General features: G+C 37.7%; 2 protein-coding genes across 20 annotated transcripts in view; one reads left to right on the forward strand and one right to left on the reverse strand.

Moving 5' to 3' along the window:
• The first annotated feature begins 353 nt into the window (after positions 1-353).
• On the forward strand, positions 354-11372 carry SPATA4 (spermatogenesis associated 4). Its single transcript, XM_014860663.3, has 6 exons — positions 354-571; positions 1420-1549; positions 1928-2046; positions 2156-2376; positions 8183-8299; positions 11266-11372. Exons 1-6 carry the CDS (start codon positions 354-356, stop codon positions 11370-11372), a joined length of 912 nt encoding a protein of 303 aa, XP_014716149.2.
• The window catches only part of WDR17 (WD repeat domain 17), a 101435-nt gene continuing 94501 nt past the window's right edge, over positions 11081-18014 (reverse strand). For 8 of the 19 annotated variants that reach the window (XM_070499890.1, XM_070499899.1, XM_070499896.1 and 5 more), the window contains 2 exons: positions 16427-16495; positions 11082-15451 (listed from right to left, as the gene is read on the reverse strand). In XM_070499890.1, the coding sequence (XP_070355991.1) occupies positions 15365-15451; positions 16427-16495 (156 nt within the window). In that variant the 3' untranslated portion in view covers positions 11082-15364. Of the gene's footprint in view, positions 15452-16198; positions 16496-18014 lie in introns of those variants that run through there. The other 11 variants (XR_001401215.3, XM_014860665.3, XM_014860664.3 and 8 more) reach the window with 8 other exon arrangements.

Raw genomic sequence — 18014 nt, forward strand, 5'->3', positions numbered from 1 at the left:
TCCAATTTCCAAACAAAAACTGTCGCCCCCGGAGCCTCCGCGCAGCCTCCTCAAAATGCATGGTTGAAAACAGGCTTTCGGCTGGGCAGAAACTACAGCATTTAGAATGTAAACTTCTAAAGAGGGAGGAAGTTCTCAGAGGCCAACTGAAACTGAGATTGAAAGCTCCGCCCAAAGCTGAAACTCCCCCGACTGCGTCCACGCCCAGTGGGGCCAGGGATGCGCGTCCCCCAACGCAGGGCGTTGGGTCCGCAAACTGCGGGACCCTCCAGGCCTAGGGCGCCCGCGCTGAGGCCCCGCCCCCACGAGGCCCCGCCCCGCCCCGATGCTGCCATGGAAACCCAGAAAGCGACATGGCTGCCGCGGGCCAGGGAGGACGGCTTGTGACACAGCCGGCGGCAGCCGTCCCCAAGTCACCTTCCCTTTCGCCACAGCCAGCATCTCCCATCCGAGGGAGGCCTAAGAAGGGTGTGGCCTATCCGCATCCCCCGAAGAGCTCGCGCCTGTCTCGGTCCGTCCTGCGCTGGCTCCAGGGCCTGGACCTCAGCTTCTTCCCCAGGAACATCAACAGGTGCCGGAGCGAACCCACCCGGCCGGGCCGCCTGGGCGGGCGCCTCCCCAGCCTCCGGGCATCCCGCCGCCCCTCGGCCGCTCGCCCCGGATCGCCCACCCCTGCCGAGCTTAGGTTTCAGATCCAGACCCCAGCCCACCCACCACACACCCCAACACACCTTACCCTCTTAGGCAAAGGGCCTGAAAAAAACTGGGATGAACCATTTCATTCGTTCATTCATTCATTCATTCATTCATTCCATTTTAAACTTAAGCTAATACAGAATGCTTGGGTGACTACAAAAATATTAAAATAGTCAAGATTCTTTCTTTAGGGACACTGGACGTTAACACTAGTGGGCATCAGTGTACCTTCCGTTAGAGATGGTATTTAATTTGAGGGCTATCAGGGGTTGAAAAAATTTGCTGGGTTAACCACAGCCGCCCTGAACGTAACTGGCAGTTAATATTTGCTCTGGGAATGGAAAGTGAATTCCATAAAAATGAAGATGAACACTTTCTTTTCAGATAAGGACTCTGGTTTACTATTTCGTTATTCCTTAAAAATGACGTGCCGGCAATTTTCGGTGTGCATAGGAATCACCTGGAGATCTTGTTAAAACCCAGATTCAATACAAATCAATAGTTTGGGTTTATAAAAAGAACACCGAGGCCTTCGGTGCAATCTAGTCTTACCCATATGCTATTCCCTAGCAGGGTCTCCTCAGAGAAATGATCCAAAGAAATTCGAATTTTACGTTACTGGCTGTCAGTGTGGACTATTAGATTGATGTTAATTAACTGTAAAATAATACAAACTGCGTAAGTAACTACATTTTATTTCTTTTCCTTATTGCTATGGATCAGGGATTTTTCCAATGGTTTCCTGATAGCAGAAATATTCACTATATATTACCCCTGGGACCTTAAACTGTCCTCCTTTGCAAACGGAACTTCTTTAAAAGTCAAGTTGGATAACTGGGCACAGGTGGAAAAGGTAAATGAGCAATCACTGATACTTTCAACTGCTGAGAAGTTTACGTTTTAAAAGCTGTCCTGGATATCCGTATGTGTGTGGAGGGGCTGTGTGCTAGGATACAGTGCCGCTGAGCTGGCGACTCGTTTCCTTGGATGGAAAAGAAGCTTGCTAAAGTTTATGTCTTGAGTCACCTAGGAAACTGAGCATACTCATTTCAAATTGGAGCAAGCTGTAATGGTTGGTTTTCTTGCTGAATAGTAATATCTTTTTGTAACTAACACATTAAACATCAGAAAATTAGTTGAGAGGTAAAAGGGGGATTAAAGTGAATTCATGATAATTGGAGATTTTTATAGAACTTCTTATGATGAAAATATTTTCTTTCTGCTGTTAAAGTTCCTGGCAAAAAAAAAATTTAAATTACCTAAAGAACTAATTCATGGAACAATTCACTGTAAAGCCGGAGTACCTGAAATACTGATACAAGAGGTTTACACCCTGTTAACACATCGAGAGTGAGTTATTTGGAATTTTCTAGTAATATAATTTAATATGAAACTTTTGATAATATAAATCTCACTAATAAAATGTGGCTTGTCAACAGTATTTTATTTTTTTTTCCAGAATTAGAAGTATCCAGGATGACCTCGTGAATTTCACAGACTATAGTTACCAGATGCAGTTGCCCCTGGTTCCCAGGTCTACAGCGTCCAAGTCTATAAAGAATAACATTAGGTTATCAGAATTAATCAGTAATCCCAACAGGCTCAGCAATGAACTTAAAGTAGACTTCCTCTTCCTTTTACAAATGTTGCAAAGAAAATTAAGCAGAAAATTGAATCCAAGTAAGTTTTCCTTGAAAATGGTCAACTGAGTTCTTCCAAACTTAATGAGACTATTCTTCAGCACAGATGAAAGAAAAGGCTGCCACTGTCCCATTACTGCTTTCTTTTGTCACCGATTTAAAGGGAAAATCCTTCTCTTATGCTAGCAGTAGAATGAATTATTATCATTGGGGTGGTTTATGTTATAATTCATTCTTTTTGATGAAAGCATAGGTTAACATAGTGTATAGACACTTTTAAGAAAAATGTTAGTGACTCTGTTCACGTAAAATTTGGTGGGCAATAGGTTCATATATCAACTCAAGTCACTAAAGAGGATGGGCATGTTTAGGGGCTCAGCAGGGTATCAGCACTTTAGGAAGAGCCTGGGTCACCAGGACTCACTCTAGATGTTCTCTAGATGTGGTCAGTGTCATCCTCTCCATAGCAGCCTTGTTGGTATTTAGATGGAAAGGCAGATTGGGGCAACCCATGGCAACTTTCCAGAAGCACTACTGAAATAATTCTCAAAGCATTCAAAGCACATGCCATCAGAGGCCCAGCAGACAGCAAAGTGAGTGAACTTTCTCTTTTTTTGCTTTTCTAACACTAATTCAGGACACCACTTGTGTCTTGGAATCTTGTCTCCCTTGATTCCAGACACCTAGAGACCTTGTCATTGCTGTGGTACCCAAACCATTGGGGAATGAGGCAGATGCAGGTCATTAGGACTTCTTTCTCTTTTGAACCCAATTTTCTGAAGAAAAGACCCATTTTTCTCTGTAGTCTCTGGAAGCTACTTTAACTCCCTCCCCAAACTGTGGGAGAGATATTCTGGTTTTTGTCCTCCCTCACTCTGTCCATTCTTCCATCTCATGTCACTTCTTGTTTCTCTTTGATTTATTCTCACTTCTGGTTCTACTCATGAACTCATGAGTAGAGAAAGAATTCAGGTTGTTAATCCTGCTGTAGAATTTTATATTTAATTTTGTGTTTTATATTTATATATATATTTTATATTTATAATTAATGTTTTGTATGTTTTTAAACATTAAAATTTTGATTTGAAATTTGTTATGCATGCATATAATGTATATGTACAATTTAAATAAGACTAACAACAATGAATAAACACATGTATCCTTTTGTTGTTTAAGAAATGAAGTTATCCATATTTTTACGTTGTCTTATGTGTCCTTCTCTGACTGTATTCTCCACACTTCCTTCTAAGAGGAACCATGAGCCTACTACCTTTGTTATAATTTCCTTGATTTTAAAAAATAGTTATGTGTACTATTTATGTTATTCTCAATTTCATTCATATATATGTCTGAACTTTAATTCAGTGGATTTTATCAAACTTTGTAGTAGGCAGAATGGCCCCTACGTCGTTCACGACCTGATTCCTGGAACCTATGAATATATTACATTACATGGCAAAAGAGACGTTGCAAATATAGTTAAAATTGCAGACCATAAAGTAAGGAGTTTGTGCTGGATTATTCAGGTGGGTCCAATCTCATCTCATGAGCACTTTAAAGCAGAGATCTTTCTCCAAGTGGAATCAGAGAGAGGCATCAGAAGGAGAAGTAAAAGAGATATGAAGTGCGAGAGAGCCTCAACCTGCCATTGCTGCAGGGGCCACGCGGAAAGCAAGAGAAGGTACCCGGCACAACCTCCAGGAGTAAGCAACTACCCTCCGCTGACCGCCAGCGAGGAAACGGGGACTTCCATCCAACAAATGGAAGGAACCAAATTCTGCCAACGACCTGAGTGAGCTTGGAAGAGGATCCATCCCCAGAGCTTTCAGAAGGAAATGCAACCCTGCCAGGACCTTGATTTGAGCCTTGTGAGACCCCAAATAGAAGAGCCATTCTTCTGTACTGTGAGATAAAAATGGCTGTTGTTTTTAAGTCTCTAAATTGATGGCAATTTGTTATGGCAGAAACGAAAAATGAATACAAACTTCATAGTTAATACTGTTTGCATCCTGAGGTTATAAATAGATTCTCCAAAATTTAAATTCACTAAAGTTTAGTCTTTCACTTTCAATTTTTTCAGCTTTATTGAGATATAATTGACAAATAGCAATTGTATGTATTTAAGGTGTACAACTTGGTGTTTTGATATATATACATATACACATTGTGAAATGATCACCACGATCAGTCATATCCATCCCCTCACAGTTACCATTTTTGTTCTTTCTTTCTTCGTGTGGTGAGAACACAAGATCGACTCTCCGAGGAGACTTCAAGTATACAGTGCACCGTTGGTAACCATAGTCACGATGCTGTACAGTAGACCTCCAGAATGTGCTCATCTTGAATGACTGAAACTTCGTACCCTCTGACCTCCACCTCCACCTGTCCGCCTCCACCCCATCCGTGGCAACCACCAACCCACTGTCTGCTTCTCTGGTCTACTTTAGACTCCATCCAAAAGTGAAGCAGTCTTTGTCTTTCTGTGTCTGGCTTATTTCACTTAGCATAATGTTCTCCAGTTTCATCCACGTTGGCACAAATGGTCAGATTCCCTTCTTTTCAAAGGCTGATTAGTATTCCATACACATGTATACACATCACATCTTCTTTATACATTCATCCATTTTTGGACATTTAGGTTGTTTCCATATCTTGGCTATTGTGATTCATGGTGCAACGAACATGGGAGTCCAGATATCTCTCTGAGATACTGATTTTGTATCCTCTGGATACATACCCAGAAGTGGGATTGCTGGATCGTATGGAAGTTCTATTTTTAATTATTTGAGGAACCTCCATAGTGTTTTTCATAGTGACTGCACCAATATACATACCAACAGTGCACAAGGGCTCCCTTTTCTCCACATCCTCGCTAACACTTTTTTACCTTCTGTCTTGTGGATAGTAGCCATTCCAACAGGTGTGTGATGATACTCACTGTGGTTTTGAATTGCATTTCCCCGGTTAGTGATCATGGCTAGTGATGCTGAGCACCTTTCACATACCTGTTGTCCATTCGTGAGGCTTCTTTTGAGAAATGTTTATTCAGGTCCTTTGCCCAATTTTAATTAGGTTGTTTTGTTTGCTATTGAGTGGTATGAGTTCGTTATGTATTTTGGATATTAACCCCTTGTACACTTTAAATTATAAAACATTGATGAAGAAATTAAAGAAGACACAAATAAATGGAAAGACATTCCATGCTCATGGGATAGAAGAATTAATATTGTTAAAATGTCCACACTACCCAAAGTCATCTACAGATTCTCTCAATGAAATCTCTCAAAATTCTAAAGGCAGTCTTCATAGAAAAAGAAAAAACAATCTTAAATTCATACAGAACCTCAAAAGACCCTGAATAGCCAAAGCAATCCTGAGAAAGAACAAAGCCGGAGGCATCAAACTTCCTGATTTCAAAATATACTACAAAGCTATAGTAATTAAGGGGCTGCATGTTTGCATAGTGCCTAAGTTTGTACATTCTGCCTAGGCAGTCCAGGGTGTGCTGGTTCGGATCCCAGGCGTGGACCTACGCACCTCTTATCATGCTATGCTATGGCAGGTGTCCCATGTATAAAATAGAGGAGAATGGGCACAGAAGTTAGCTCAGGGCCAATCTTCCTTAGCAAAAAAGAGGAGTATTGGTGGCAGATGTTAGCTCAGGGATAATCTTCCTCAAAAAACCCACAAAACTATAGTAATTAAAACAGTATTGTACTGGCATAAAAAACATATAGACCAATGGAACAGAATAGCAAGCCCAGAAATAAATCCACACATTTACAGTCAACTGATCTTCAACAAGGGATCCGAGAACAAACAGGGAAAGGAAAGCTCTTCAATAGATGGTGTTGAGAAAAGTGGATATCCACTGCAGAAGTATGAAAGTGGAACCTTATCTCACAACATATACAAAAATCAAGCCCAAATGGATTGAAGACAAACTTAAGACCTGAAACTAGAAGAAAATATAGGGAAAAACCTTCCTGACATTGGTATTGGCAATGACTTTTTGGATATGACACCAAAAGCAAAAATAGACAAGTGGGATTGCATCAAACTAAAAAGCTTCTGCACAGCAAGGGAAACAAGAGAGTGAAAAGGGAACCTATGGAAGGGGAGAAAATATTTGCAAATCGTACATCTGATAAGGGGCTAGCCTTTCACTTTTAAAGTCATAATTGGTCTGCAATTGAAATGGAGAACCAATTGTCTCAGCATCATCTTTTGAATAGTTTGTTCTTTTCCCATCGGTTTGTACCACCTTCATGTTTCAAATGTTTCAAGTTTCTTTGTAAATATGGGTCTGTTTCTGAGCTCTAGTCAACTTTGCATGCGTGCCTCCTTTCTTATGTCATTTACTGTGACTTCTATTGCTTTGACTTAAGTAATACAGCTTATTGTTGTATATGCATTCATATCTCTCATATTACAGTATTTTGTGCCTTTGATTTGTTCTCTGTTTCTGTTTCTTGTTTTTGTCTCACCCAGCTTTTCTTCTTTTGGACTGAATTTTTTTTCCCAAGACTTTTTTCCTCCTACTAATTTGGAAAATTTCAAATTTTGACTCTTTTTAGTGCTACCCTAGAAATTTTAACGCGTGTATTTATCTTAGTCTAAAATTAATATCTTTACTCTCTTCCTCAAACTATAAGAAGCTTAGAACATTATGGCCTTGACCACTCCCTGCCAGCTCTCTACCCCACTTCAGTTCTTTTGCTGTCCAGCATTTCAGTTTTGTCAAGTTATTTTTTAACACCACAAATCAGATATCATTATTTTTTATACCTAATGTTTGCTTGCATTGAATCTATCTCACTATTACTTCTACTCATTGGTTCTAGTGGGATTTTCTAGAACAAAACACAGCTATTCTATTTAATCTTCTGTTTAAAAGTCCATCTTCGTGCAAAGCTAACTGGTGTCTCTGTTGTCTTCTTTAGAACACAATTTCCCTTTAGCCATGGATCACCACAACCCTTCAGATTCTTGAATAGTATTCCATTATCACCTCCTTGATTTTTGAGACTGCCGATTTTAAGCAGCCAAAGTAATTAATTGTCATGATTGCAGTGCTGGGAATGTCACTGACCAGGGTTGTAGTTAGTGTGAACAGGGTATGGCTGATGTGTAGAAATTACCTTAGACACTTCTTCAAGCCTCAGTGCAGGGTGAGCTGCAGAGGAACAAGTGATCTTTAGAAGCACGGGGAAACTGATGCCCAAGTGTGGCAGTTTGTAGAATTAGGTAGTAAGAAATACAGGAACAAAAATAATTTTGTCAACTATTTTTATAGTATAAATATGTTTGAAAATAGATTGTATGATTCTACTTATAAGTATTATAGACTGTATGATTATACTTATATGAAATATAAACATAGGTAAAACTAACCTATGATAATAGAAGTCACAATAGTGTTTTCTTTTTAGGGTACTGTAGGGAGAGACAGTAGGGGGAATTGGGGGTGCTAGTAATATACTATTTCTTGATCTGGGTGATGGTACCCCAGGTGTATTCACTCTGAAAATTCATCAAGCTGTAAACATATGATTTGTTCACATTTCTGTATACATATTGTTATTACTGAATAAAAAATTACCAAAATACTATAGGAATATAAAGATATTACTTTAAAGTAACTTTTTAAGGCAACTATTTTGTGCATCAAAGATGTGAGCAGTGTAGGGAGAGGGTTGTTAACCTATGTATTCACAGTACTCTCAGGGGTATGATCAAACAGATGTCTAAATAATTTGCTTAATTTTTAAATTATAGTGTCTTATATTGACAACTGCCATAGTGAATTTTTAAGAAAGAATTTGTGGGTTTCTATTTTATAGAATGGTTTGAGGTCAAACCGACTGTGGGAGAATTTACTCTCGATCGTCTTCCTGCCAAAGACTCTGGGTGCAAATATAATTCAGTGATTTCGAGGGAAAGAGTCACTCCTGTTTTAGGTAAGGTTTTTTATTATTATGTTCAAGTTTTTATCTGTTAAAATGGATTTTTTTTTGTTTCACTTTGTTCATTTAAATTTTTAAAAAATAGCTAAAATGTTGGTGTAGGCATTCAGGCTCTAACTGTGTGGTGAGTTGGTATGTGGTTGTGCTTTGTGATAGATGGAGGGGGCATGTGGTCTGCTAAATGCCAGGCACATCAGGGGCGGTTCCCAAACCAGGGTGCCCTGCCTGCTGCTATAGGAGCCATTTCAGTTCTGATTTATCCTGTAATAGGTGAGTCTGAAACAGGTGACGCTCCTTGGCAGAACTCAAAACTCAGTTCTCTGAGCGGTTGGATGATGAATCAGTCCTAAGGCAGATATAGGTACTTGCCTGCCTGGCCTTCCCAATCAGTTTTATTACAAGAAGCCACTTGTTTAAGTCCTATTAGTTCAGAAAGCATTCCGGCCACAGCAAGCTATAGCCCACGGGCCACAGTCAGTCTGCCACCTGTTTTTGTATAGCCTGCAAGTTAAAAATGGTTTTTCCATTTTTTAAATGGTTGAAAAATGTGTCAAAAGAAAAATGATATTTCCTGACACATGAAAATTATATGACATTCAAATTTCCGTGTTCATACATCAAGTTGTATTGGAACACAGCCATGCCTGGTCCTTTGTGCCTCGTCTGTGGCTGCTTCTGCACCAAGACACCAGGGCTGAGGAACCGCCAAAGACTGTAAGGCCCACAGAGTAGAGTTCCAGAATTAACAAATAAAAAGACAGGGTAATACCACCAATAACGTTTGGGACATGTTGAGGACATAGTTTTCCTAAAAATTATTCATAGTTTATCTGAAATTCAAATGTAACTGTGTGCCCCATATTTTACCTGACAACCCTACCAAGGAGCCTAAAATATTTACTGTCAGGCCCTGATGGAAAGTATTTGTGGACTCATGCTACAGAGCATGTTTCCTAAGGTGTTAAGAGGGATTTCACGAGGGTAAAAGTTTCCTGTTTATGAAAGGTCTGGGAAAGCAATATCAATAGATGACTTTTTTAAATTTATGACTTCTCAGAACCTTTAATATGCTAATGTGCATTGTAAATATTAAAGAGGAGAGGTTCAGAAGGAATTGTTTTCTAAACTCTATTTGAGCACACATCACTTTATTTAGTTTTGTTTTGCTAATGGCCTGGTAGAACTATTATTCCTCAGAGTACACTCTTTAATATCCAGACATTAGGCCAGTCCATCAAAAGCCCTTCAACCCATCGTGCCTGAGGCATAGTCCTCAGCATGACACAACCCAACAGAAGTGAATAAGAATGTTTCTATGGAAAAAAATTAAAATATCTGCATAGTTTCACCTTGAGATTTTGGGCACGTGTCCTCTCCTTCAACCTGCCTCACCTTCTTCTGTTAGGAATATCTACAGTCAAAGTGCCAGCAGGTGGGAGCAGAAGCCGGGCAGCAGGCAGAGGCAGAGTTGTGATGGGTGAGAGGCAAAGGGAGGAGATGGCACCTGCATTCTTTTTGTTCACTTGCTTGCCTCTTTCCCACTCTGGCTAATTGGACCTGACTGGGGTCGGAAAGGGCATGAGTGCTTGCTTTGGGACCTGCAAGGAAGAGGGAGCAGCACTCCTGAGTCACACAGGGTTCCCTTCCTGTGTGACCAACAGGTGCAAGGCACCATATATAAAAATTGGTCCCTACTGATATTTGCATTGCTAAAGAGCATTCCTCATTTCTGTTATTGTTTCTGAAAATTTGCAAGGTTCACATATGAGTTTTTAGAAAAGCCGTATGCTATCATTATTTCAGATCAGATCAGGACTCCAAGCAGAATGGATTCCTGCTTTTACAATTTTAATAATGTATGAACTGCTATAAATAACTTCTCTCCTATTTTGTTCTCTCAATGCTGTCTTTTCTGATTCCCTTTCTCTTCAACCGTCTTTTCCTCTCCTTTTCAAAATGGCTGATGGGCTAATGGGAGTCTTTACTGGACAAGGCAGATCAGGACGGGAGGGACATGCTTTTATCTTTTTACTTCTCTCAATCCTGTTCCAGATAAGTGGCTTTTCTCATTCTAGACATAATGGGAATTAATGAATGGTGTGGATTTGACTTTGGTGATTATATGAATGAGAGCTGTTTTGCTAAGCTTTAAATTATTTTTTTCCAAATTTGGTAAAGAGATTCCACTTCAGTTGTTTCTGATGAAAGAGTAGAGTGGTTAGTTCAGGTCGGCTAACATAATTTGAAAGTTAACAGAGGAGGAGAGGCAGAACGCTAGAATGTGGAAACTTAACTATGTTTTACCACCTAAGACTGCACATGATGGCACTGAAACCACAGGCTGTTCACCTGAAAAGCTTCTAACCATCAAATAGGATGGCAGAAACTAATCATAAGATAGGTTGTTACCTTTGTTTCTTTCTTTTTTTTAACACTTAAGTTCCTCTATTTGTTTACCTAAAACTAGCTTCCGGCCAAATAATGGGCCAAGGGCACATAGATTTCTCAGTTGTTGCTGGCCCCTCATATTAGGACTGAGTGACCTAGAGTCTGGTGGCCAGTCTAGATGCCTCAGGGCAATCAGAGTTCCAGACACTGAATTATGTATTATGTATATTTGCCAAATCTAAGCACTGTTAAAATCCTGGCACTGTTGCCTCAGCTTCTTTCTGAAGCAACATCTAAAAATAGTTGAGTCATATTCGGTATCAGATGCACCAAATAAGCCTAGGATATTTTTAGGCACTCCTGATGACTTCTGGAGGTAGGTGACATTCAGACTTTTTATTTATGACTACCATAACGCATGTTTCAAATATTCTGTTCACCAAGCATTTAGATTAACCTGTGCTCAGCCTGTGGCCAACCATTCTGCATATGTTTGATATATTAGAAACATCGAGGGCTGCATAAATATTTAATAACCACAAATTGATTTTAATTTTATTTAAATATTTCAGAAAATACAGATAATGGTGGCAGTCCAGTTAAAGAAATTCACGTCAAACAAGCTGGAAAACATTCTCCTGAATCCATTAGGAAACCTATCAGAAACATGAAAAAATAACCTTGAAAAGCACCTGTCTCACGGCTTTGAAGAAGTGTGCCACCATCTCTTGCCATCCTAAAGGGATAGCATCAACTAGTCTTGGATATATTTCAATATTAAGTAAATTAAAGTGGTGTCTTATCCATAATTGGGCTGAAGAACATATTTTTTCAAGGCAACAACCGTTTATTCAACTCCTCTGCCAGGTACTGCTGAAAATACAAAATCAAATGAATTAGCACAAAATGAGCAAAAATAATTTTAAAGGTACAGTTAAACGTAATTCACCATGTCAGGTAAGAGTTCTTTCTCATAAATTCTGTAGGAATGGTGAATCTACTTTGTGATGTGTTTTCCTTATTAGAAACGAAAAGCTCTACCACCTGGCCTGATATTATGTATTTACACATCATGTGCATTAATAAAAAAATTATTCTGAATGATTATTATTATACATTAGCCCATAGAGAATCTTGCCCACCTCCATAAATAGGCTGATTTAAACTATTTTTTAAAAATCAGTGTGTTTCCTGTTGATACCGAGTTGCAGGAAAGGGAAATAATGCTTCATTTTGAATTTGGTTCTGGTGTTTAGTGATCCATTTAGCTCAAATTAAAAATTCCTACTGGTTGCTGCCATGCCCCATATTTTTTATTGGAGGGAAACAAAAGCAGGTTGCTATCCTGAAAGATTGATTATCTTTTACACGTTCTTGGTAATTTTTGAATTCATATTTGGAAAGTTTTCTTCCACTGGAACTATTCATGTTTTTATGCATCTCATTAACAGTCTCATTTGACTTCCCACATGAATATTACTCATGCTGCATCCCATGATATGCATGTCAATTTCCAGCTAAACTCTGTCACGTTTTTCTGCATTTCTGAAGGCTTCAACAATTTTATTAGATTTCTACCTCCAGAGACTTCCTTGTTTAATTTTACATTTTTGGATAGATAGTATTTAGGAAAAGAAATTAACGAGAGCCTTGAGATAGATGACTTCTTGGGGAAGTGTTTAGAATCTGAGGTAAAGGATACAGTTCAAATGCATGTCTTAACCAGCCATAGGTGATTTACCTGTTGCCTTGCATTCTAATGATAAATCTAAAGTAGAAAATTATGAGAATCATTTTTTTTTTAAGATTTTATTTTTTTCCTTTTCTCCCCAAAGCCCCCCGGTGCATAGTTGTATATTCTTCGTTGTGGGTCCTCCTAGTTGTGGCATGTGGGATGCTGCCTCAGCGTGGTTTGATAAGCAGTGCCATGTCTGCGCCCAGGATTCGAACCAACGAAACACTGGGCCGCCTGCAGCGGAGCACGTGAACTTAACCACTCGGCCACGGGGCCAGCCCCTACGAGAATCATTTTTAACCCATAAAATATAGTTCCTTAAGAATGGGTTGTAGAAACAAGTCTGCTGAAGCTCAGCTGCGGAAAAGATCCAGAGAAAAGGATTAGATTCGGTAAACAGTCAAATAAATTTATTCTCCTGACTCTGATCAATCTTCTGAAAAAGCTAATCACTCCTGGCCTGACCATGGTAAGTTCTCAAGACTCCTGTGGGACCTGTGCAGACTTGTGAAGAATAGGAACCAGTCTGCCGGCTTCATTCCACAGTGAATAAGCCAAGGAAGCGAGCAGGGATGGTCCAGCAGGTAACTCCAAGAGCTTGTGGAGGTGAGTTGTGTCAGCAGAAGCCAACACGACAGGCGAATCTTAGGAAGGCCCCTGACTTCACAAAGGATCTTTGACAGAAGGAAGCAGTGAGCTTTTCCAGGGGCTACAACAGCCCCTATAGGAACAGAACATTTTCAGCCAACTAGCAGAATGCTTATCAGGGAAATGGAAGCCTCTGTGATGTTATTTGTATTGAGTAAGCCCTTTTTCCTTTTTATACTGATTTTGGGGGATTTTTCTTGTATTTTTTTTTCTTTTTTTTGTAGTCAGTGTTTCTAACAACCGGGGAATCATCCTCCTGAACAGTCCAGTGAAATGATTTTTCTAGGTTTCCGAGCAGGCTAATGACTCAGATGGACTGCTCAGCCCTTCACACCTCTCACAACTCTGACCCAGCATTTCTGGAGAAATAGCCTTCTCTCAATGGCAGTTTAGGGACAAGAATAATGCTCATTCTAGGAGTTAACTATGTCATATTTGGCTTTAACTGCAGTATTTGTTAAAATTTAGGGAACCTGAAATACATACATAAATACATAAAAATCTAGATAACTACATGCCATATTATATGACAGAGTTACATAGTATTTAAATTCAGTGTGAAAGTACTTTTTTCAATTATTTAGGTACAAACGTTTCAAAGATAGGGTATAATAAGCACTTATTAAGAGTTGACTATAAAGGTATCTTCTGTATTATTGGTACACTAAATATGAAACCCTACACTTTACAAATAATTTGTGAGGCTTTTACTATATTCAGAATACCTTTTGACTTAAGACCAAAAGACTGTCAATTTTCCTGTTATAAGGACAACAAAACACAGTCATTGCTCTAATGCAACCATGTTATAAATCCATGTCTGTCTGATTTCATGGAAAAAAATATATATTTCATTAATTTTGATTGACATAAAAATCATATATTTTCACAAGATGTAACTCATTTCGATGTTGCAATTTTGTTAGCCACCTGGTAATTTTTATACAGAAAATATTTTTCCAATGCCCTTAAAATTATTGTCTAATGAGACTGCTTTCATAAAGGCATATTTAAATTTATTATTTTGATAATTTGTCCCCAATATCAGTAATATGGAAATCTTCAAATATTAAAATAAGTTCATATTATGTGTTTAGGTTTTCATGCATATGAAATCTAACAGTGAAAAATAATTTTATAAATTTAAAAATTGTTTTGTTTTTCATATTAAGGCATAATATATACATATTAAAATAGTCAAATGACATTTATAATTCTAGGAATAATGAATAGTTATAATTAGTATTAAGGTATGGAACATTGTAGACATCAAAGAATAATAGAATTGCACTTGAATCAATCCAATTTAGATTTTAAATAGAAATTGGGCTACTCCTCTATTGTCTTCATGTGCTAAAGAGATGTATGATTTTTAAAACTATTTTATAATGAGAATATTATTTTCCTGCATTCATTAAAAATACAGAAAAAGGTTACAAGTGTTTGTATACGTATAACAAACTCAATGATATCTTTTCAAGCATTTAAAGTGCAAAAGACAGCCTTCTTTATTTTAAAACCAAATAAAGAGAATGATAGTAGGACTTAACCATTTTTAAATGAGGAGATTTTAGTACATACATGCCAATTAATAATCCTCCTCACCTAAAAAACATTTGTTACATTTACCACTAAGGGTTAAAAAATACTTCTCAGATATGCTTTCATTACCCATTGCATCTCTGAGTTGCATACATTCTCTTCTATAATATTATTTTTTTTTTATATAAAATGGAATTCAAGCCTATGATGTCTCGTTGAGGAGTCAGAAGTGGTCAATGTGATAGATAGGTACATAATATATACAGTTTTCTGTTTTAAGAAGCTTGTTTAAGAAAATTTTAAAAATATTTTAAATAGAACAAATAGAAGATAATAAAAACAACAATTATTCAAGTTATATGAGCTCACTGTTTAGACAAAAACATCTATATTATAAATCCTGTAAAACAACTTGAGTATCAAAATACCTTTCTTCCTAGTATACATTCATTTCTTAAATTTCAGTCAGAAGTCTAATAGAATTGAAATACTTGTAGTCATGTCTCAGTCTTTTCTTTTTATTAAAAAAAAGCTTTACTCTTTTAATAAATATTTTTAAAACTTGAATTTACATAAGATACTCAAAATCTCAACTAATATCCTATTTACTTACAGAAATTTATTTGAAAATAATTTTCATCAAATAAATTATGTTTTAGAGTTGATACAAATTGACTAGAGATTGTGTAAATACTAAATGCACTAATCAAAACCAATAACTAGCGGCCGACCTGGTGGCACAGTGGTTAAATGCACATGTTCCGCTTCTCGGCGGCCCAGGGTTCGCCGGTTCCGATTCCAGGTGCAGACATGGCACTGCTTGGCATGCCATGCTGTCGTAGGCGTCCCACATATAAGGTAGAGGAAGATAGGCACAGATGTTAGCTCCGGGCCAGGCTTTCTCAGCAAAAAGAGGAGTATTGGTGGCAGTTAGCTCAGGGCTAATCTTCCTCAAAAAAAAAAAAACAAAAACACAAAAAACCCCCCCAAAACTAATAACTATACATACATCCTTTAAAATAGTCAATTATCATCAAACGCAAATTCTCATACATATTTGACTGCATTTTGTGTTTTTCACCCCCAAACTTTTTTCATGCTTATATAGCCTATTCCTTTATAATTGAAAATTTGAATTTCAGATAAAAAACCTTGGTAATGTTTTCTTTTAAAAAAATTAAACTCAAAAGTACTGTGACTGTGTATCCATTTATTAATATATATTAAAATTGTAACTGGAAACTTTTATTAAATATAAGCTAAAACTAGTGGTTCACTATAGGTTTTACAGAGGACAGTATAGGTGTTTGTTAAGTTGAAGATCAGTCGCACACACCTGAACCTTCTGATATTTCAAGATATCCCTTCGTTCAAAGATTCATCAAGGACTTCCTGGACGTCAAGCACTAGCCAGATGTTGCACTATTTTATAGGGTTCAATATTTCAACAGTGTAATATTTTGGTACTTTTTACGCTTTGTGAAACTTTTCTATGCTCATTTAGATTAGTCAGTCTTTTATAATTTAAACATGACCTTCCTCCCAAATGTGGCTATTATGTTCTATAAAGGAGACACCTATTTTTCTTTGAAATTTATATAAATATTTTATTTTTGGAAGTTAATGAATAAACTCAACTTATTCTCCACCTTCCCTCATCCTCCTCCCAACCTTTGGCTCTTGGACAGCAAAGGTTAAAGTAACGCTAATCATGAAAGGTCTTTAAAAAACGATGAAGCACGGAGAAGAACCTTCTGTCAGAATGGGTTGAGTCGTATTCCAGTTCCTAAAGGTGAGAATGGATTCACCTTTGCCCACATCAAAGCATCATTCAACGAGATGGCCGACTTCCCATCTTCAAGGAAAAATACAGGGCCCTGAACACAGGGAGAGTTGAGGAAAGAGAAGACGAGATTACAAATTCACAACATGTTTTTAAACTTCCAGAAAGAGAATCATTCTAATAAAAAAACCACTGGTGATATTCAGGCAATGCTGAATGGGAAATTTAAAAATATGAGAAAAATTAGATTTCTTTGAACTGCCACCAAACATAGAAACATTTTTAAAAATCTTAACGTTATACTCTGATGTCTTTCAAAATAGAATTTAGTTTTATAATTTGAATTCTTTAAATACAGTAGTGCTACCAATGACAATAGATATTGCTAATCTATTAATTACGAAGATATTGCTAATCTATTAATTACTACAAAGTTAACATTTTATAAAGGCATATATGCCTGGTAACAGACTTAAAAATACTTCATTATTTTAATCGTACGGCCTATGTCAGTACAGCTGGGGAAATTATTTAAGGCGGAAACTCTGAACCTGCTCTCCAGAAGATAAAAAATATACTGTTGCATATGTGTATATATAATTTAAAATCATGTCAGTCACATGATTTAGTAGCCTATTTATAATTTAGTTACATCAGTCATTTTGTATATCAAGGGTAGTTCTGAAGAACTAAATGCAAAAGAAAACCTTTCAAGCTGCATTTCCCAGCTCTTAGAAGGAAAAGCTTAATTTAAAAAACACAAGATGGAATAAAAACTTATCTTCTAAATTATGTCCTAAAGTTATCAGGTTTTTGATCAGGATTTCAAATGACACAGCTTGTTGCTAGGAAATTATTTCTAGATATTGAAAAATTCATCGCATGAAGCAGACAGCTTCCTATTCATAGGTACTGGAAAATGTCACAGCTTTGATCAGAACACAGTAATTTCCTGTTGAAATAGAAATACGGAGGGTAGTACTCCATCGAAATTAGTCATTTGCACCTTAGTGTATCTGAGGAAGTCTTTTCCTAACAGAGGCTTGGGTGCAGAGAGGTTAGATAGCATATCTGTTAGGTCACTTAGCTATCTCGATGGAGAAAAGGACCAGAAGAGGAGAAAGGAACATGAAGGTATCAAGTACTAGCGATAGCACAGAGGGCAGTGAGGGCACTCGAGATACATTCTAAAACTTGTATAATGTTCTTTGCTCTGAATTGTAAGTTATTGAATTCACTGCTTGGATTCTTTATCTCTGAACACAAGTGGATAATAAGCATGTATACAACTATGCGTCCTCTCTGATGTTTGGAATATATTGGTGCGATCTGAAGACTTAATTAGTTTGCCGTGTCAAGTCAAGCTATAGTTAGGGTTTATGCTAGTAGCAAGCTATTTAATTTACTTTGAGTGGTTATCCCAAAAAATTCCTTTCTCCATTGGCCTGGCATGTCAGTATTAGAAATGTAACTAGGCATGTTACACTGGAAATATAAGAATCAACTTAGTACTGTGTGACTATTACTGGGAGCTGGAGTGCTTTCAATCCAGTCTGTAGTCTCAATTAGCGTTTCATGGGGATTCAGCTTTGTTTTCTTCTTGGGACACCTAC

The sequence above is a fragment of the Equus asinus genome, chromosome 27 (assembly GCF_041296235.1).
Source record: "Equus asinus isolate D_3611 breed Donkey chromosome 27, EquAss-T2T_v2, whole genome shotgun sequence".
Classification (NCBI taxonomy): Eukaryota; Metazoa; Chordata; class Mammalia; order Perissodactyla; family Equidae; genus Equus; species Equus asinus.

What these genes read in the sequence shown, in the direction of transcription:
- SPATA4 (XM_014860663.3), top strand. Translation starts at nt 354, where the DNA reads ATGGCTGCCGCGGGCCAGGGAGGACGGCTTGTGACACAGCCGGCGGCA. An exon ending in TTCCCCAGGAACATCAACAG is followed by an intron (nt 572 to 1,419) that starts GTGCCGGAGCGA and finishes GCTATGGATCAG; the next exon opens with GGATTTTTCCAATGGTTTCC. An exon ending in ACCCTGTTAACACATCGAGA is followed by an intron (nt 2,047 to 2,155) that starts GTGAGTTATTTG and finishes TTTTTTTTCCAG; the next exon opens with AATTAGAAGTATCCAGGATG.